General features: G+C 40.1%; 1 protein-coding gene across 1 annotated transcript; it reads left to right on the forward strand.

Annotated features, from left to right (window-relative positions):
• Nucleotides 1-18,410: 18,410 nt before the first annotated feature.
• LOC306853451 (protein phosphatase 1 regulatory subunit 27-like) lies at nt 18,411-22,201 on the forward strand. The gene is made up of 3 exons (XM_079390876.1): nt 18,411-19,145; nt 20,626-20,776; nt 21,212-22,201. Exons 1-3 carry the CDS (start codon nt 18,728-18,730, stop codon nt 21,330-21,332), a joined length of 690 nt encoding a protein of 229 aa, XP_079247002.1. The 5' UTR covers nt 18,411-18,727; the 3' UTR covers nt 21,333-22,201.
• The last annotated feature ends 83 nt before the right edge of the window (nt 22,202-22,284 follow it).

Here is a 22,284-nt window from a genome sequence, read left to right on the forward strand (position 1 = left end):
TTCAAGACAAGATAGGAGCAGAATTAATGCTAGAGAAGTATTCTGTCAGCCTGTGCCGATGTCATAAGTTTACATTTATTTGTATAAATGTTTGTATTTTATTGTTTGTTTAAATACAATTTTGGACTTGTTTCTCTTGTCTAAGGTGCACATTAGGTCAGGAGAAAAGAGACACCAAGGTTTTTTTGTAATTTCTTTATTTATTTAAAGTTTATTCATTTCATTTCCTTACATTTTCTCCTCTGGTTCATGACTGCAGCATGGTTCCAGGGGTGGGTGTTTAAGAGGAAGTGCGGCCTTCCTGTTTCTTGTTTTATACCATCATATGGAATGCTGGGTAATGCAGGCATAGTGGACTTGTTAAGCTAAGCAGGGGGGTCATTATTTGTTGTGATTTTAGGAATATATACTGTATGCATAAATGTAATGTATATTATACTGTTTATTTTTTTTATTTTTTTTTAGGTTAAATTGATGTCAATTTTTATTTTGAATCTTGTTTAATTGCGTTTATTTAGAGGTTTGTGTATGAATATAATTTAGTTTCCCCTGAGTGTAAAAAGGGCTTACTCTGTTTCTCAGGGGGAGTTCTGGTTGAGGCCTCTGTGAGGAGGGTCAACTTTAATGTCTCCAGTGTGATTTGTGAGTCAATAAATTTTTATTTTTTTTTTGACTGCAAGCAAGTGACTCCCCGCCTTTGTTCTGGCCATGTCCTCACACAGCCATAAACTCCAATGCTCCCATCCTCCGCTCATGGAATTCATCTGATATGTTGTCTTTTCTATATAAACACTGGTTGCGCCGCTGTTTTCATGTGGGTGTGTAGAGATGCATAGACTATTCTTCTTAAATACGTCGGTATTGCCACCGCTCATACACTTTTCATGATAGCCAACATTTCGGTCCCGCGTGCAATGCAGTTCGCAGTCACTGGACGCGTATGGGTTGATAATGTAAAACTTTACATTTGATAATGTAAAGTTTTCTTACGCGCACCCGTTTTTTAAATTGTCTTGACTGTCATACAGTCTGACATTAATGACAACTGAGATCCCATAGTTTGACATGATCGTCATGTTCGTACAGTCTGACAAGTACAATCATAAAGGACTTTTAAAAAACGGGGAAGCGAGCCTTCCGGAGAAGGGCGCTACGGAGGCCGCATCCTGCCCGAAGGGAGGTAACATGGGGAGACACTGATATGGACTGACCCAGGCCGTGCGCCAACGCATAGGAGGAGGCAACACTCCGTGTGGAGTGAGCCCTCACTCCGAGGGGGCACGGCTCGCCTTGGGATTGGTACGCCAATGGTGCAAGGCCCGATGCACTGCCAACAGCTCCAGGCAGTTGATGTGACAAAGCAGTCGAGGCCCCATCCAGAGCCCCGAGGCTGCCTGCCCGTTGCATGTAGCGCCCCAGCCCGTGCTGGAGGCATCTGTTGTGACAACAACATGCCGGGACACTTGTTATAAGGGCACCCCGGCCCGTAGAAAAGCAAGGTCCGTCCAGGGGCAGAAGGAGCGGCGACACTCCCATGTGATATTCACCCGAACTGAACCGCGGCGCTATGCCCACCTCGAGACTCGGGAGTGCAACCAGTGCTGAAGTGGTCTCATATGAAGCAACCCGAGCGGCGTGACTGCGGCTGAGGATGCCATATGCCCCAGGAGCCTCTGAAACTGTTTCAGTGGAACCACAGTCCTGCCTCTGAAGGAACTCAGGCAGTTCAGCACTGATTGGGCGCTCGTCCATGAGGCGCGCCGTCATACTCACCGAGTCTAACTCCACACCGAGAAAAGAGATTCTCTGCACAGGGGAGAGCTTGCTCTTTTCCCAGTTGACCCGAAGCCCCAACTGGCTGAGGTGCCGTAAGACCAGATCCCTGTGATCGTACAACTGTTGATGAGCCAGTCGTCGAGATAGTTGAGGATCATGACGCCCACTTCCCATAACGGAGCAAGGGCGCCCTCTACGACCTTCGTGAAGACACTGGGAGACAGGGAGAGCCCGAAGGGGAGGACCTTGTACTGCCATGCCCGACCTTCGAACGCAAACCGTAGGAACAGTCTGTGTCGCGGAAGGATCGAAACATGAAAGTAAGCATCCTTCAGGTCGATCGCTGCAAACCATTCCTGGGGCTGGATGCACCTGATCATACGCCTGTGCGTCAACATCTTGAACGGGAGCCTGTGCAAGGCCCGGTTCAAGACTCGCAGATCCAGGATTGGTCGAAGACCACCGCCTTTCTTGGGTACGATGAAGTAAGGGCTGTGTTTTGTATAGGAGATTTTTGAGTTTTCTCAACTTTTTGTTGTATAAACTGAAAACAAGTTGAGAAAGCTCAAAAATCTCCTGAAGCTGGTTGCCTTAAGTTTTCTGAACTTTAGATTTTTTACAGTGCATGTACTACCCTGTGGAATCTGTAAGATTTTGAAAGAAGTCTGTTATTCTTACAAATAAAATATATTTCAGCAAAAATGTGAAATATATTACAATTTAAAATAACTGTTTTCTATTTGAATATGTTTTAAAATGTCATTTATTCCTTTTATGCAATACTGAATTTTACAGCATCATCAATCTTCATTGTCACATGGTGCTTCAGAAATCATCATAATATGATTGAAAACTGTTTAATATTTTAGTGGAAATTATGATATATTCTATCCAGGATACTTTAATGAATAGAAAGTTCAAAATGACAGCATTCATTTGAAATAGTCTTATTAACAATTATAAATGTTGTCACTTTTGATCAATTTAATATGTTGTTAATGAATAAAAGTAATAATTTCCTACATAAATAAACTGTAGTACTTAAAATAATAACTGGGTAATAATTAGGTGTTAACCTTGAACCTACCCGTAAACAACCTAACCATAAGCCATGTGCTTATACTATTTGTCTTATCAGTGCTGTTTTTGGTAAGTACACTGTACATACATGAAATTGAATGTACTATAAAATAAAGTGCAACTGGGTTTCTTAAAAAATTAAATTTTCAATCGAGCTCTGTTCTTGGCCGATCTTGGCCATTTGAAATGCCCCTTTATCCCCTGTTGTGAAGTGTAAAGCACTAACATGTGTAAATTGCAACATGGCACTTGTTTTGCTGAGTGTTACTCTGATGTTTTTTTTTATTATTATTTTTATTGTTTTTTTTTTGCTAAGTACACACTCGTTGGCTACTAATGGCGTATGGGTAAAACTCACGCCCCCATTGTGTAAGCAACATAGTGACCGTTCAAAGCACCCACATTTTTTTTTAGAATTGGGAACTTAATCCCCACACAAACAATCATACCATCAAAGCTCTCTCAACCCACCCTATGAAGTCAGCCACACACATGCTCCTGTAACGCTTTGAAACAGCTGCGTGGCTCTACTCAGAACTTCAGGCTATTCGTAAGCTAGCATTCTTCATACCTGCTCAATGTCAGCGCGCCCCGGCTCACATTGACACAAAACAAACCGCAGGCGAACAATAGATTGGTGAGAAATAAAGAGTCAAATCATTAAACACATCATAAAAGGCTTTGAAGGAATCGTTGTGTGAAGCTCTCTGAGGTGGACGTCCTGTATTTTATTTGTGGTTTGTTGTGTTTGGATCTGAGAGAACGAACCAGGGATGTTCTTTCAGTCATAATATCAGCATGAGTTAAGAGTGTTAATGCTGCTACAAGAACAGCCAGATTTTCCATCATGGTATGCAGTCAAGCTAGTTGACCTCTGGTGTGTTTCCCAAAAACATAATTCCAAAAATATTCGCAAACGTCTTTACAAACTTGTGTGGTTGGATCTACAGCTCTCAACCTGTAGTTAGAAACATTGTTTCTCGTTCGTATGACATGACTTAACATGCTAATATGCAGTACAATCTTTCATTCCATATAAAGGCAAATTTCTTCATATATATTCCACTTGCGGCTGGAGGGATCGGCTCGATTGTATCCTTTGCCAAGAGGACAGCAATCTCCTCGCACAAGACAGGAGCGTTCCGAGCTGCCACCGAGGTCTCGAAAACGCAGCTGAACCTGGGAGGTCGCCTGGCGAACTGAATCGTTGTAAGGGAACTGTTGTGTTTCCCAAAAACATAATTCCAAAAATATTTGCAAACGTCTTTACAAACTTGTGTGGTTGGATCTACAGCTCTCAACCTGTAGTTAGAAACATTGTTTCTCGTTCGTATGACATGACTTAACATGCTAATATGCAGTACGATCTTTCATTCCATATAAAGGCAAATTTCTTCATATATATTCCACTTGCGGCTGGAGGGACCGGCTCGATTGTATCCTTTGCCAAGAGGACAGCAATCTCCTCGCGCAAGACAGGAGCGTTCCGAGCTGCCACCGAGGTCTCGAAAACGCAGCTGAACCTGGGAGGTCGCCTGGCGAACTGAATCGTTGTAAGGGAACTGTTGTGTTTCCCAAAAACATAATTCCAAAAATATTTGCAAACGTCTTTACAAACTTGTGTGGTTGGATCTACAGCTCTCAACCTGTAGTTAGAAACATTGTTTCTCGTTCGTATGACATGACTTAACATGCTAATATGCAGTACGATCTTTCATTCCATATAAAGGCAAATTTCTTCATATATATTCCACTTGCGGCTGGAGGGACCGGCTCGATTGTATCCTTTGCCAAGAGGACAGCAATCTCCTCGCGCAAGACAGGAGCGTTCCGAGCTGCCACCGAGGTCTCGAAAACGCAGCTGAACCTGGGAGGTCGCCTGGCGAACTGAATCGTTGTAAGGGAACTGTTGTGTGTCTGTCATATGTTCCTGCCTCTTGTGCCCATATTTGGTTTGTTTCCTGTTCTCGTTTCATGTAATTAGTAGTTTATTCGAATCCAGCCGTGTCTGTTAATTTACCTGTGTATTTATAGTCCTGTCTGTGTTGTGCCATTTGGTCTGGTCTACTCGTTACTCCCCGGTGTTCCTGTCTGTGTCTTGCCCTGCCTGATGTCCAGTAAAGTATGTTATTTGAGTTTCATCCTCGTATGCGTGTTGCTTGTTCCTCCCTCGTGTGTACACCGTGACAATCGTGTAGCCCATTCGAATTGTGCGCGTGAGCCAACGATATGGGCTGGGTAGCGCAAGCCACACTTCCAGACGCCGTGCAAGTGGCTCCAATGGCACAATCGACATACCTGCGGTGGTGCAGCGCAGGGGAGTAGAACTGGTTGGTACAGAAGGCAGTGCGTTCTGAAGCATCCTTGCAGAATTCCCTGGGTCCCAAAGAGGACTGGCTAGAGGTGTGTGGGGAGGCACTGCGTCCCCGAGCCGCGCTCTCTTGGCCACTGGCAAGATGGGTCGCCGGTGAGAGTGAGGAGGCAACGCGTCGCACACTGTCGGCGCGTGAACCTGAAAACCCGAAGGAAAAGGAAATTGCTCTTTCTGTGAAAATGTGGGTACCGCTGGCCCTTGGGCCAACGGCGGAACAGAAACAAAAAGAAACACAGGATTCTCCACCCGGCCCTCCTCCGGGGGAAGGAGCGGCACTATCCTCGCCGTCTCCTGAGAAAGAGCAAACATCTCCGGGTTACCCGCATCAGGGCCGCTTCATCGATTTCCTGGACAACTTGGGGCCCGGCTTGGGACCTCCGGCAGGTGTTGATTCGGCACGGGGCGGAGCAGCTCTGGAGGACGCTGGAGGACACCCACGGCGACGAGCAGACGGAGGCCTGGACCCGGGGGCAGAGGTTGACGGTGCATCACGCCAGGGCAGAATGTGCTGGATCGCCTCTATCTGCTTCTGCACTGCCGAGAATTGCTGGGCAAAGCCCTCGACAGTGTCGCCGAACAGCCCAACCTGGGAGATGGGAGCATCGAGAAAGCGTGCTTTGTCGACGTCCTTCATCTCCACCAGGTTGAGCCAGAGATGATGCTCTTGGACCACCATGGTAGACATCGCCTTCTCGAGGGACCGCGCCGTGACTTTCGTCTCTCGTAGTGCGAAGTCAGTCGCTGTGCGCAACTCCTGCATCAACCCCAGGTCGGAACTACCCTCGTGCAATTGTTTGAGTGCCTTGGCTTGGTGTACCTGCAGGATAGCCATGACATGCAGGGCAGAGGCTGCCTGGCTCGCAGCACTATAAGCCTTGGCCACGAGAGCAGCCGTCAGCTTACAGGCTTTGGACAGGAGACGCGGACGATTCCTCCAAGTGGCGGTGTTTCGCGGGCACAAGTGCACCGCGACTGCTCTCTCCACCTGGGGAATGCACCCATACCCCCTGGCAGCCCCGCCATCGAGGGTAGTGAGGACGGAGGAGGCAGACGAGCGGCTTCTGGCCGTGAAAGGGGCCATCCACGACTTCGTCAGCTCCTCATGCACCAGAGTAGAACACGGTTGTGAGCCGCGCCCCGCTCCGAGAAGCCAATCATCCAGATGCGAGGGCTCGGAACTGGGTGGTCTGTTGACCTCCAACCCGATGCTCACGGCTGCCCGGGCAAGCATGGCCATCAGCCCTGGGTCCAGTGCAGCAGTGGCGACAACACCCGAGGGGGGCAGCCCCGCTGAACCTTCATCCTCAGAGGACGTAAGCCCATCCCCCGATTCTGCGATCGACATCCTATCCTCTGGCGGCGCACCGAATGAAATGCTGGGCGCCCCATGGGACGAATTAGCAGAATCACCCGGGAGCCGGATGGGACATTCGCTGCGTGAGGAGTAAGAGGTCCGTGGGGACGTACCCGGCGGAGAGGCTCTTACTGTGATCCTCATATCTCCCAGAGCGCCAGCCGGCGGTCCTCTGCTCGAGCCAGAGAGACCGGGGCGGGTGGCGGCAGAGGGTGCCAATCCTTTCAGAAAGGAAAGGCGAGATCGCAGCAATGTCATGCTTATACGCCCACAACAGGCACATAAGTCATCCAGACACTGAAGACAACGATCGTGTCCGTCATCCGCAGACAGAAAACGACCGCAACCAAGAGGACACGGACGAAACGGCATCTTGAAAAAGACACGATCGTCCGTGATTTGCTCTTTTAGAATTTGCTCTTTCAGTTAAAGTGCCTAGGGGAATCGCTGGTGAAAGGGACTCTGCTGACTGCACCGTAACGCCAACCGGGAACAAAATAAAGAGGTGTAAAGGCTTTGTGGAGATCAGCACTCTTCACACTTGGCTCCGAAGCAAAAATCTGATGAGTGGATGCACCTGTCGCCCTTTTATACCCGTATGCACAGGGAGTGGCTCAGGTATGCAAAATCCACTAGCCAATTTCATTGGCATTTTCTCTTATCAGAGGTGATCGGGGCTCCCAGGTAAATCCCCTATGTCGTCACGACATAACTCGTAGTGACCGACAGATAGGGAACAGAAGCTCCACATATTTTCACATTCTATTCTATGACAAAAAGTATTCCTTATTCGCACGGGAATAACTGTAATGGCATTGTATGTAATGGCAAATTTTCGATTTTTCTTTTATGCCAAAAATCATTAGGATATTAAGTAAAGATCATGTTCCATGAAGATATTTTGTAAATTTCCTACCATAAATATATCAAAACATAATTTTTTATTAGTAATATGCATTGCTAAGGACTTAATATGGACAACTTTAAAGGCGATTTTCTCAATATTTAGATTTTTTTTGCACCCTCAGATTCCAGATTTCAAATAGTTGTATCTCGGCCAAATATTGTCCTATCCTAACAAACCATACATCAATTGAAGCTAATTTATTCAACTACTTTCAGTATGAATCTCAAATTCAAAAAAAAAATTACCCTTATGACTCGTTTTATGGACCTGGGTCACATATTGTGCTTTTACGAATTATTCTAACTTTCAGGAAAAATTATGAAAGAGCTTTGGTGATGTTGGTATTGTCATGTGACATGGTGTAGTTCTTTATAGTCTCTTAGCATGTTTCTTCTGATTGTATTTAGGCTTTAAATTTAATAAAAGTTGTGTTCATTTCTAAAGATTACGTGCAAAAAATCATTGGCTTTTGGATTTTTGAAGAAAATAAGCTCTGTGACCAACAAAAATTAATGATTTTTGGCACATAATCTTTAGAAATGAACACAACTTTTATTAAATTTAAAGCCTAAATAACCAGTGTAATGCCAGCTTAGAAAAATACGTCATCACTGCAGCACTCTATACCCTAGAGCAGAGTAATGTGATAGGGAACTCACAACTGAATCAAATCTGGAAGTAAAGGAACACAAAGGAGAACAAAAACGTAACAAAACCGTCTTCAGATGCCATGTTTGTTACCATGTCATTAACAACAGTTTTTATATTATTGAACCAAGTAGTTCAAGTGACGAATGTGCGACCATGTTACTACAGCTTTGGGAAACTATCATGGCCAGCTAGTTCATTTCTCCAGTAATGCATTGTAGCATGGTAGTTAAGCAGCCAGTTAGGTGGTTGTGCGAAAAATCCAGCTCAGAATGGCCTTTCTGTTGAAACTTATTGGCCAGAAGTTCTTGCTGGTGCAGGCCGGTTTATGCTGGTCTGGTGCTGATCATGCTAATGGACCATTATAGGCATGGTGTCAACCAACTTAACCTGTATGTTAAAGCTGGTTGATGGTTGCTGGTTAAACTAGTTAAGAAACCTATAAGGTCACCAACACCACAACATCCCATTCTAGTGCTGGTCTTTTCAGCAGGGGGTAAATGGTCAGAGACTTTTGCTTTCACGCACAGGGCAAGGAGGGTGAGAGGGGCATGGGTAAATCACTGTCTTGTGGCCTATTTTTCTAGACTCCACCACTAAGCTTCACATCTGCAATCTGAGCTAAACTGTGCTCCATTATGAACAGCCCCTGGAGAACCTGCACTAATTCTATAGACTGACTTTCAGTTCCAGGAGATCAGCTGTTCATACTGCTTTAAATGTCTGGTGTCTTACGTGTTGCGTATTTTGTGTATGACATAGTGTCTTAAATAAGTGCTAGTGTTAAAATGGTCTTTATATCAACATGTATCTCCACCAGATATACAGATATACTTGATAAAAAATGGCATTTTAAACCACATTATGCACATTCATTGCATATGTATTTCTCATTTTTCAAAGACAAATGAAAAGCAATAAATGCACTTTACGAGGTGCAATTTAGCAAGATTTAGTATCAGTAAATAAATAAATCAATACTTTTTTTGCCAGATTTGTGGAGTTTTCAAATGTTGCATTTTTATGCTCTCAGAATTGTAGTAGAAATACATTTAAAAACTTATAAATGCATATACAATTATAAATTGATTATTTATATCTAAATAAAAACTAAATGTACAGCTAAATAATTAACTTTTGTGCAAACTAATGACATCCACTGAGTCTAGAAAATTATAGCCGTGTCTGTGCAACTTAACCAAGCCCAACCAACCCATTTTGTCCCAAATTTATTAACAATTCAGAAACTATGTTCTATTTTTTTTTAAATGCAACAGAAAGCTCAATGGAAAACATGTGCTGGTGACTTAAAGTAGGGCTCTACAGTCTCTAGTCGATGGAATGGCATCCATGTGTCTATTCGGTGCAGCCAGAGCCAGGTGTGGAAAAGGCTTGTTTTGCTGAGTGTATCATGACAGAGCTTTAATTTATTTTGTAGAAAGCACAAGTTTTAGCATATTTTGGTTGCTCAGAATGGCTCATTCTACTCTAAAGTTCACTTCTGGCCCACGGTAGCACCCAAGATCTTAAATGCAGCTGCTAAAACTAAACAAATATCCATCGAAATACCTGTCACATGACAAATGGTGAACACTGGCTTTCTGAGTAGGCTTTTGCTAAAGACCACATGCTAGCACTGTGTCTCCTGTGTCTTTACAGCGGTCAGCGCTCGCAGCAGGGTGATTAGCCGCTTCTTTTAGACAGTGGATTACTGAACCCCGATATAGACATGGGCTATACTTTTTATACTGCCTGGTTCTGTTTAGTGGGGTCCTGATCTAAACCCCTCCTGCATCCTCTGTAGTGTTTATGGTCTAAAGATCAAAGTGAAAATCCACAGATCCAATGCAAACCCTGTTTTCTAAGGCAGAATCCTATCTAGAATAGAAACAGATGAGAGACTGATTGAAAAGTGTTCTTCATGAGCAGAAACTCACACAAGGAACACATAGACTGACAAATTTTATGTTAGCGTGTTCTGAAACTAACATTATAAGATGTTACTCTAAAACACAGCAATTTATAGCACAGTCAAATATCCGTATTTCATTAACTGTAATTTTATTTATAGCTCTAATGATATATGAACATTTCTCTCACTTTTGTCAGCCATATTGGATATATTTACTAAGCTTGTTATTCCACCACTGAAAATAAATGTCTTAAGGTTGATTTGTCGCTGCAATTTGTGTGTAAGTAAACATTAGCATTAACACTTCATTGTTAATTGAAATTAAACAAAAGTGTATTGCAGTTTAACATGTATTGTATAATTTAAAATTGTAGTCAGATTAATGCAATTAGATAAACTTTAGAGTGCATTTTGACCAACTTAAGTAGGACTTAAGTACATCTTTAAGTAACACTTTATGTTCTTACTTTTATAATAAGAGTAAATTATGCAGAATTATTTGCAAGTAACCCTAAGCCAAACCCTTATCCAAAGCATATAATAAGTATGCAGTTAATTAATATTGCTCAAGTGTATAATTACACTGTAACAAGGACACCTTAAAATAAAGTGTAACCCATCTTTATATGTGATTTCATAATTGCTTCTTGTGTCTTTGAAATATGGTTAAAGTGAACAGCTTGAATATTCTGAAAAATGTTTATGGTAAACTAAAATATGTCAGTTCCGTTATAGTGCATAATGTACATACATATATTGTAATTATACATTTATAATGATCAAGCTGCAATACAGTACGTTTAAAATATAATAACTTTAAATGTAATATCAAATAACACACCACAGTTAAAATTATAATTAAGTACTTTGCATGAGCTTAAGTTAGTCAACACATCAAAAATTAAGTTTACTTCTTTAGCATGACAAAAGATTTTTAAAACAATGATCAAAATGTACTTTAAAGTAATTTTTTATATATTTTTCAGTGTGTATCATAGACAAATGAAGCATACTTTGGGCTTAAGTGTCAACTTTTTCATTAGTTGCTTGTTTGACTGCTTTGCAACATTCGACATGCCTGCATTTAGCATTAAGTAGTTTTACAGTACACGGTTTTCAATCAAAATAAATAAATATTATTTATATTTAAAATGATATTAAAAGTCATTTTTGCATATAAAGCACCACCTTATGAAAACAGTTCTAAGAATTTAGCAAACACCTGAACACGGATTAGCGATTTTGCCAGATTATATTGCTTGTAGTCTTAGCTGTGCTTGAACACAGGACTGGGTTTACAGCAGAACACCTAATACCACGGTACCTGAGAGCCACATCATCAGGCCTTCTATGGTAAAGCACTGAGCATGTAGCAAATCTAACATAGTGACAGCAGGACTGACACGGCAGCCAAAGAGGCAGAGAGGTCAAATACCAAAGCTCTCATAAATGGACAGATTTTCAGAGTGAGAGCAGAACATAAATTCACCACATGAAGACACGGTAAACAAAATCATGAGCGAGCAAATAATCATTTACTGTAGCAGATGGTAACCTGAGGCTAATTATTTTATTCAGTGGTGAACAAGCAGTCTTCTAATTACTAGCTTTAACCCATTTCATATGGGGTTACATGTGTGCCATAAAACACAAGCTACTGTAAGCACCTTTTCATCTAATAAATGTTCGGTGTCATTATATATTGAGCGAGTTTAATTAATGTAGTCATTTCCACAACTCTTCTGTTTTGGCTAATTTGATTGCACATTTAAAACCAGAGGTGTCATTTTAACGTGAAGTCAAAACAGGAAGTAAACCTTAATGCACATTCATGCTCTTATTGTGTCTTTATATTGATTTTAACTGATATAATAAATATGTTTGTCTTTATAACTTTTGTCAAATATAATTTGGGACTTTTTTATGTTTTTGAATCAAGGCTGTATTTATTTGATCAAAAATAAAGTAAAAACACGAATATTGTGAAAAATGATTACCATTTCAAATCACTGTTTTCTAATTTTATATGTTTTAAAATGTAATATATTCCTGTGATGTAAAGCTGAATTTTCAGCATCACTGCTCCAGTCTTCAGTGCCACATGATCCTTCAGAAATCATTCTGATATGCTGATTTGCTGCTTAAGAAAAATGTATTGTTATTCTCAATGTTGAAAACAGTTTTTGCTACTTAATATTTTCATGGAAACTGTGGTTAATTTTAAACAGAAATCTTTTGTAACATTATAAATGTTTTACTGTCACTTTTGATCAATTTAATGCATCCTTGCTGAATAAAAGTATTCCTTTTTTTTATATTACTGGTATCATGTGTAGGGAAGTGAAATGGGTGACAGTTATCCATCGGGTAGATTTTCAACCAAAAATAAGCAAAGAAAATCCTGGCCCTACTCACTACTGAATATTTTAAATGTTTTATATACATACAGAGAGAGAGAGCAAAAGACACTCAACACAGGAGTGATATGCTTGGCACTTGGTGTAGTGTAGGAGTTCTCTGTACTTGTTTGTGAAGTGTGTATCACGTATACTATGAAGCAGTGTGTGGTGTAGGACTCCCTGTACTATGTTTAACATGCTTTTTTTGCACCGTTGACCCGAACACGTAAGAGGTCGCATCATGCTGGCACATATCCAAGGGTAATGCAATGTATCAAGAAACAATCCCTTCCAGCCAATCGTGTTCATTTTCTCCTCAACTCTGGGCCCAAGCTGTGTGGCACTGCCATAAAAGAGAGTGTGCAATATGATAGTCAGGGTAAAAACAGCCATCCCTGACTGGGAAAATTCAATTATCTCCACCTTAATAATATCTCTGTGTCTAGACTTCAGCTCTGAGCCACTTGTACTTCAAACAATTTCAAACAATCATATACCAATATATTGCACTTTTTGATACTTTGGTCATTTAAGGAAAGACATTACATGTCACACTTTAGTTTGCGGAGCAATTCTCACTATTAACTAAGTATTAACTACGACTCTTGCCTCAATAAACTCCTAACTGAATGCTTATTAATAGTTTGTAAGGTAGTTTTTAAGTTTAAGTATTGGGTGGATTAAGAAACCTAAAATATGGTCATGCAAAATAAGGCATTAATAGGTGCTTTATAAGTACTAATAAACAGCCAATATGCTAGTAATATGCATACTAATAAGCAACTAATTAATAGTGATAATTGACCCTTCGCAAAGACCTGCCCCCCTTAGTTACTGTTGCTATGTCCAACAAGCCATGGCACTCTCATGCCACACATCATGTTCTCATCATGTTTGTGGCTCTTTAATGTGTCATGACAGATCGCTTTAGTACCTCAGTTCAAGCGGCACATGAACCGATAATCTCTTCCTCTTTACTATTTATTATAGCACATAATAAACATGAATGAACATCAGAAGGGATCTTGCTTCAACTTTCAACTTCAAATGTTATGTAAGCAAACTCCTCTGTAAAAACCCTCAGAATATCGACAGGAATAAAACTGAATCAGTTCAAGAGAAAAAAAAACTAATTTTGAGAAATGGTACGCTGTCAAAACTGCCGTGTCTAAGAAACACACAAAATGACTAGTCAAAAGTGACTTGAACAACACAAGAGAGGTGGATCTCCAATGTATACAATGTATGATGAGGTATAGAGTGACATATTTATTGCAATGTGTATCATATCATATCTTCAAATTCATCCTCAGAGGTATTGACATCAAGACGTCCCAATAACTGATATTATTGCATGCTGGTCGTGTCCTTTTCAGGTCATAATAGTGTTGATAATATGAGCTGAGATGGATTATGTCCTTGCTATTTCTCTTGGCTGGACGACACCTCCTGTGAAATACTGCAGCCTGAAACCAAGGCCTTTGAAATCCGGATGGAAGCAGCTCAGATGCTCCTGGAGGACAGCTGCAGGGGTACGAGTCAGACCTGAGGATCAGTGGACGTGAAAACACACAAATGACTGCTCAGAACACAGACCAGCTATGTGAGAGCAGGCACGTACAACCCTCTGACCTTTTCAAGAAGAAGAAATCAGGATTTAATTAAAAAGGAAAAAAGATCATCTCTGTGTAATGGCAGTATATGACTGGATGTGGGGGATTTATTAAAAGGAGGTGTTAGGCAGAATGTCTGAGCTGCTCAATGGAAATACACACTGATGTGGGTTTTCAGAAAAAAAACATAACAAACAACATGTTGTCCATACAAGTCTTATGAAGCCATACAATAGCTTTTTGTTAAAAATCATGCCCTCCACTGTATCGATAGCTGCGTTTCTATTACTCTTCAAATTGCACAAATTGAAACACATCTAATGGAAACACATCAATTTTGCAAAACTCCCATATATCGCAAAAACGTTTTTACGCTCGCATGAGGTGGTTTTTCAGGCTATTCGAAAAAGGAATATATCGCAATTTTTTTTTGCAATTTTTGGTTTTTTCGCATTTACAGGTCACCTGGTATACAAAAAAAATGACATGATCATTCTTTAATGTACTGTAACCTCCAAGAAACACCTCATACGTGGCCGCTCTCAAGTATGAGTGGCTTTCCTTGCCATTAATGCTTGAATGATAGATAACCCCTAATTTATACTGCACACGTCTGCAGTAGGGATGGGTACCGAAACTCGGTATTAAATCGGTCTCGGGGCTAAATTATAAAAGACCGGAGTATCGATAAGCTCTGACGTTATCGGTACTTCTGTCGGTATTGGAGAAATTAAGAAAACACACATTTATTGTTGCTCTCTCTCTCTCTCTCTATATATATATATATATATATATAATGTCGCCAGCTGTTTTTATGTGCAATAATATTCAAACATTTGTCTATGATGAATTTTTGTTATGCGCAATTCAGAAGCCAGATCGCGCTCACGCGGATGAGCTTCAGCACACGCAACATGAAAGTCCTGTTTAATTATGATAGAAGAGAGAACCAACTATTCAAACATCTGCTCACACTTTAGGCCTGTGGCTGTTATATTAAGCTAAGTATTTTTTTTTTTTTTTCGATTTTGGCTTCCAAGGATTATAGCCGCATTTCTCCCTTCCCTTCATAGCGGCGCGGATTCGTTCCTCCGAACCAAAACTTATCTGAATCAGCTCAATCAGTGATTGTTATAAAATGCCGTCTTTACTGTTGCTACATTGCAGGACATATTTGATAGCAAAACGTTGAGAGTACAATCTGAACAAGTGACGCTGTTCAGGCTGAAATGTGTGTGCGCGCGTGTGCCTGCGCGGCGGCGTGCTCCAAAACGGACAAGCAAAGTACACTTTGAGCTTCGGGCGCGTCGAAATAACACACAAAAATATGCCAAAAAAATACAAACACAATGTGTCAAAATGGCCGGTTATGAGAGTCTTCACTTTTATGTTTTAAGTGGACGAGAACAGTTGGGAGAAAATCCGATGCGTGTCAGTATATTGTCTTAAAGTGTCAGACTGGAGCGTGAGCCATCAATGTTAATCAAAGAACAAAATGCAAAGAGAAAATCACCCACAGCTCTTAATCTGAACAACGTTATAGCTTTAATAAACATAAATATATACAGTGAAAACTATGCAGTGCTCATTTACATTTGATTACTTTTGTAACTATTACTTACCTGAACATTAATATTAGTAGACCTTCATGGAAAAATGAAAGCACTGTTTATTTCATTTCGTTTGTGTGTTTGTTTTATTGTATTTGTCAGTTTGTTTTACTTTGTTTCTTTGTTCATGTTGTTACTGTATCTTATCTTATGTATATAAAACACTAAAAATACCTGCGCACTGGTGCATTTACAAATTGATGAAGTGCAGGCATGTTTAGTGTTTTATATACATAAGATAAGATACTGTAAGAATATGAACAAAGAAACAAAGTAAAACAAAAAGTACCGATAAGAATACCGTTAAAGTACCGGATCGATAAGCAGTATCGATAAGAGTAGTAATACCGTTAAAACCTTAACGATACCCATCCCTAGTCTGCAGCACATTATGGCTCTACCAGCTGCGCTATGGCAAATAAGCATCCCAGAAGTGGCTCTACGCGCTACTTTGCTAAAGATACACGCATACGTCTCCTTCGATTAAAAATACTAGCCAGTGCGGAGGCTGCGATATACATAAATCTACCAACATCCATCGTCATGACTTAATCGTAAGAGTAAAAAAAAATTGTTTTTTGTCGCATAACATCGGCTAATGGAAATGGCATCATTTCACGATAGGTTTTTATCGACATTCATAAAATATCGCACAAAGATGTGCCATGTGGATGCCAATCTCCATTGGTTCTCACATAAGTTGAAACCAATCAAGAGACTGAATATGTATATATATAGATGAGATTAAAGAGCTACTTTAGCAGTGAATAGCAACGTAAATTGCAGTCTGTGAAGGGTTCGTACTTAATTAAAACCAAAACCATACAAAAATAAACAAACAAACAAACATATTCTTTAATTAAATTAATATAAATGCTAACTGGAAAAAAAGTCAAATAAAAAAATGATTAAAAAAAAAAACTATATAGACATACAGTATTTAAAAAAGACAAATAAGTGAAATTAAAGTCAAGTATTAAAGTAAAATTAAAATGAAGACACAAAAACTGAAAACTAATTCAAAATATTTGAAAAGTATATATCATAGTATCTCAACAGTACTAAAACAACAGCAGTCTGTTCCTCATTAAGACATTGTATGACTATACGGAACACAACACAGCACATATTTTTATGGTACTTTTATGCTGCTTTTTTGTTTCTGAAACTTCACAGGCAGTGTACACAATGTACACTTTCACACTTTGGAAAAGAGCGTGTGTCAATATTCTTCAAAACTTCTCCTTTTGCATTTCACAGAAGAAATAAAGTCATACGGCAACATGAAAGTCAGTTAATAATAACAAAATATCAATTTTGGGGTGAACTATTCCTATAAGCACATGTGAAATAATGTTTATATTATAAACATTAAATATTAGTTCATTATTATATTAAATTAATTAACAATTGTACCATTGGCTTATGGATAGGGATGGTTGCTTGTAATAATGCATGACTTCCTGTTACATATAAAATGTAAGTAACTACAACAACTTAAAGTGATACCTAATTTTTTACTATATTATTGATGTATTCATTTTATTAATACTAAAAATACATTTCATTTAAAATTAATTTAACCACATTATTACATAATGAATTCCTCATTTAGGATGGCTAAAGCAGCTTGTCTTGGCTTTGTATGTCCCATCATGACATACAGAAACAGAATCAAGGATGTGTCTGAAATCGTAAAGAGCTATTTTTTGTGCGCCTGCATCATATGACCTACTTGGTTCAATACTGAGGGTGATGGTAAATTTAGCAGGCCTAATTTACAGCCATGTGACCCAGCACTAGACAGCATCAATGCACTGGCACAGCACACAGCCCGTTTTTAGATGCTTGTTTGAGCTTTATGTCTCAATAAATGTATGTTTGTGTGTGCTTTCTGGAACATCATATCATGCTTTGTGTTTTTCCTATGTGTGGAAAACATTAAGTAATGATAACAAACTGGTTTCAGCCTGATATGCATGGGTGAGCTTAAACTGAGAATCGTTTTAATTGATTATATGCATACTGGGATAGTTCAAGTAGACACTAAAAAGCAAACAACTAACTATTTATTTTTTAAAATGTGTTAAGCAAAATATGATTACTTTGTCAATAGAGTAACATCGGGCTGCATTTGGAGTCATATACTTCTAAATATCTTTTCATTTGTTTTTTATATTTTTCATTCATTCATTCATTCATATGATGATATTTCAAATAAAGCAGTAGGCAATCATTTGGATGCTGTCTTGTATTCTCAAAAAAGAAATTATGTTTTCAGCCCTGTAGCTTGTTTTGTCACATTGTTCAAGAATCAGTGCACAGTGTTCTCTGAGCTGTGTGTCTATCTAAAACCTACGATCAACATGATTTATAGTACATTGAAATGTTATAGAAAGATCGCATGTCTCTTCCAGGTCTTAGAGTGAAGCTCCTCTCGTAAAACGCTCATTCCCTTCAGCTGTTGCCCATGTGCTCAATCACGCCATTGAGAATGAGCTTATTTATGTGGCAAACACAAATTTAGTGTCCAAGTTTTTCGAAAGAGACTCTACAGGCTGCTCAGACAACATTCACTGGTGCTGTCATAAATGTTTATGAGGGGGCGGAGTCACAACTTGAGTGCATGTGAAAGTACGATGGGAGGAGTTACATCACAGTCACTCGATACAAGGGATGACATCCCCAAAATAACCCTACAAAGGGTATATAGGACCCTGCTTTAACCTTCACTGTCAGAAGAGCAGACTGTAGAGACCGTGCAATTCAAGTTGATGAAACAAGTGGTGATGGGACAGATAAACTAACCAAACTTGACAAGAAAACAAATCGTCCCCAATAAGGAACAGATTCCTCTGGAAAAGTGACATTATTTCAGACTTGAAGCGGATTGTAGAAACTGAAGACAGTGTGAACCCAAAGTCAAGGTTCAAGACCCCCCCCCAAAACAGGATTTTACCCTTGCGTGGAGCTTGACTTGAGTTTCAGAGGGTCTTTTGTCCTCCTCTTGAGCCTAGAGCCGAGGGGGGAGGCAAAGCCGTGGCGTCTGCGGGAATGAAGTACAGCTACCAGTACCCGGTGTCACAGCACACACGCTCCAGCACACACTACACTTCCACTCATTACACACCGTCACACTACTCCAGCAACTCTTACTCGCCCGGATACTACACTTCCACAAAGTACAGCCCTACAACAGTCCACACGCCATCATACCACACTCCACCGGCTTACACACCTGCCTACAAGCCCACCTCCACTTATACCCCCATCTATAGCAAGGCGCCCCGGCAGAGCAGCTCAGCCCGGACAAGCGTACAGCTTACTCCTACTGTAGCCCTCAAACCCGCCCGGGCCGTGCGCTTCACAAACGATGTCGTATTCCAGGATTTGGTCCGGCACAGTGAGCTGGAACAGATCGGTCGGTTTATGAGGGCGAGGAAAGTGCGTCTGGACACCATCTTTCATTCTGGTGAGTGAACCTCACCTTTCAAACATGTGCAAACAGATTCATTCACTTGTTTGATCTATGATCGCCAATCTCAGCGTATTTCAGTGTGTTGAAATTAAGTAAACCATTCGTAGGTCAACTTCCTGTAGAGTGTAAACACTTTGGCTTTATGGCGTGTTTAAATCATAGGTCAAACATGGCGGTCTGACATGTCAACTTCTGGTTTAACCAATCGTAGGAAGTTGAGGCAGGGCCAATGGGGGGGTTAAGCTACAGCAGTTATGGCGCATCTAAGTCATGTTGGAAAGATCGTATTTATGAGTTAATTGCACATGAACGTCACAACAAATTTATGAGCTTACAAGCTGGAAACTCAAGAATGCCAATGAATGCAGCATCTGTACTGATGGTAAATTTGTTCAAATTTGTTTTTTTTTTTCATTTACAATAAAATTAAGTTGCATGTAAAAATGACATAGTACTGTACAATTACGATTGTTAATTATGAATATATAACGATTTACAATGCACATTTTGAATTTATGATTTTGTAGATGTAGTGTTAATAAAATCTTGTTGAATTTTATGCACAAGATGTACATAACCATTTTGCTCCAACCAAAGTTATTCGTACGCACTTGTCATCGTAATTACGACATTTCATAAATGTGAGCTTTCAAGGAGGGCTTTAACACACTATTAGCCTCTACATTACCATTTTGCTCTAACCAGGACTTTAACACATGCACCATTAGCCTCTTTTAGCAGATGCTGTAAATACAAAAAGCATATTACTCCTTGGATATATTTTCAAAAGTAGTCGAGTATTCTTACAAAAATTGGATTTCACTAAAATTCTAAAGAAATTTGCAAAAATTTTTCCTTAAGGGGAATAACAGTTTGTCACTAGGGCAAATTTTAACCCCTAAAAAGTGCATATTAGAGTAGTAGTGTGCACCTATAAGGTACTACTAAAACTTTTTAGGGGTAAATAAGGTACAAAGATGTCCCTTTGAGGGTACTGCCCGAGTGACAAGAGGTTGTACCCCTAAAGATTTATTTTTTTTGCCTTATATTTTTAGATGTTGGCATCAGGGAGTTCTAATAGTGATCAGTCGCATGATTGCTCAGGTAATTGGTTAAAAGGTTTTCCAGAAATGATTGCATATGGTGGAAAAATTCAAATCACAGATTTATACGGCCATATGCGCCACCTGAGCAACTGACATTAAGATGAACGGGATCATAAATGATAGTGGCGTTTGCCAAATTATTGACAACTCGGGGGATTATTTTGGGATTATGTTTGGTATGGCACAGAAATTGCACTCTAAACTTTGAAAATTGATAAATGGTTTTTGATTTGTCTTTTTAGGTATAAGCAGTTAAAGCTAATGGCATCTGTTTGAGTCTGAGGTATTTTCTGAAAAGGTTTAATCTCACTGCTATCTGGAAAGAGAAACTGAGCAGCCCACCCTAACAAAAGATGGCTTTTTCTCAGGAATGGCAGCTCTCCATGAAGCCGTGCTCTCAGGAAACCTGGAGTGTGTGAAGCTCCTGATAAAGTACGGAGCTGACGTTCACCAGAGGGACGAGAATGGCTGGACGCCACTGCATATGGCGTGCAGCGACGGTTATCCTGAGATTGCACAGTGAGAACAAACTCATACATTCACAGTCCTATAAGCAATATCAACAAAAAATCTGAAAACAAATTAGTATTGCATTAAATTAAAACCTTGCAAAAACTAATGCATTTAATTTACATGAAAACCATGACGGAGTTCCAAATAACATTTTTAACTACTTGGTGTTAATCCAAGTAGTTAAAAATGAATCCTCCGTTCAGCCGATCTCCGGGTCTGGCGGTAGCACTTTTAGCTTAGCTTAGCATAGATCATTGAATCGGATTAGACCTTTAAGTTTCCAAACGTTCTGTTGAACTTACGCATATTATTTCTGAAATATGTACTTTTTTTCAAGTTTGCTGAAGTGTAGGCTACTTCTTTTTACAAGGGCATATTATCAGATTGTTAATGTTTGCTAAATTAGTTGTATTAAAATATAAAATATAATTCCTCCTTTAGGTACCTTCTCTCTCTGGGTGCCAGTGTGGAGGCCGAGAATGAAAATGCAGAGAAACCAGCAGACCTCATCGACCCAGACTGCAAAGAACTGCTCAAGCTCTTCGAGACAGGCTGTGTTTGAGCGCTGACCCTCGGAAGAACTTGAAAAAAAAGCTAGCTTTCACAAAACATTCAGATCACTCTCCTGAGCTTCGTATTTTGTGTGGTTCTCCTGAATACTCTTTATCTCTTTTTTTTTTTTTTTGGATTTTAGCTAGACACATCATTATTATACAGTACAGAGGGACACCAAACCCTGCATATCTGTTTGCTTTTGAAGTCATTTAAATATTTCTGAGTGAAACACAGTATTGAATGAGGAAAAATGAAGGGTGCGACTTTTACCCAAAGTGGGTGTATATACTGCAATGCAGTCAGACGGTTTGAGAGCAGGTTTTCTAAGTTGTTTCAGAGGGGGAGCAAGTTATTAAACTTTCATTTAAAAGAAGAAGATAATGGCGTACACAACAAGACCAGGAACGTTTATGTGAAACCGTCGCTTTCTTCATCACCATACATTCGCACAAACCAGCATCTCTCAATGTTTACAGACAGATCTTCTCTGTACGCCATCTGCAATTGTTCTTTTTCACTGCTGTGTTAACCATACTTTGTGCCAGGGGTCCCTTTGACATGCTCTTGATTGTTATAATTTTCACAATTCAGAAAAGGGATATTTTATGTGACAAGGGATACAATCCTGTTTATGCAAAGAGATGCTTGCTGAGAACGGCACAGCCCAGAATGAAGCGTGGTGCCGTCTGTCTGCTGGGCAGCAGGAGAGCACAGAACCACAACCTGCCGTCAGACTCGCTTATGAAGAAACACTGAGGCTTTGTGCATTATTGTTAAAAGTGAGAACACTACTGACATTTTGAATGTCTCTTGTCAAAGTCTTATCTTTATCCTATTTTTTACAATGCTTTCTTAAATAAAGCTGCTTTTATATACATATTGCGTTGCGATTTGCATCAAACTTTGCATCAAATTTATATTATTTTCTCTCTTGCAATATTCAATATTTATGTGCCTCA

This window comes from Barbus barbus (assembly GCF_936440315.1).
Source record: "Barbus barbus genome assembly, chromosome: 3".
Lineage (NCBI taxonomy): Eukaryota > Metazoa > Chordata > Actinopteri > Cypriniformes > Cyprinidae > Barbus > Barbus barbus.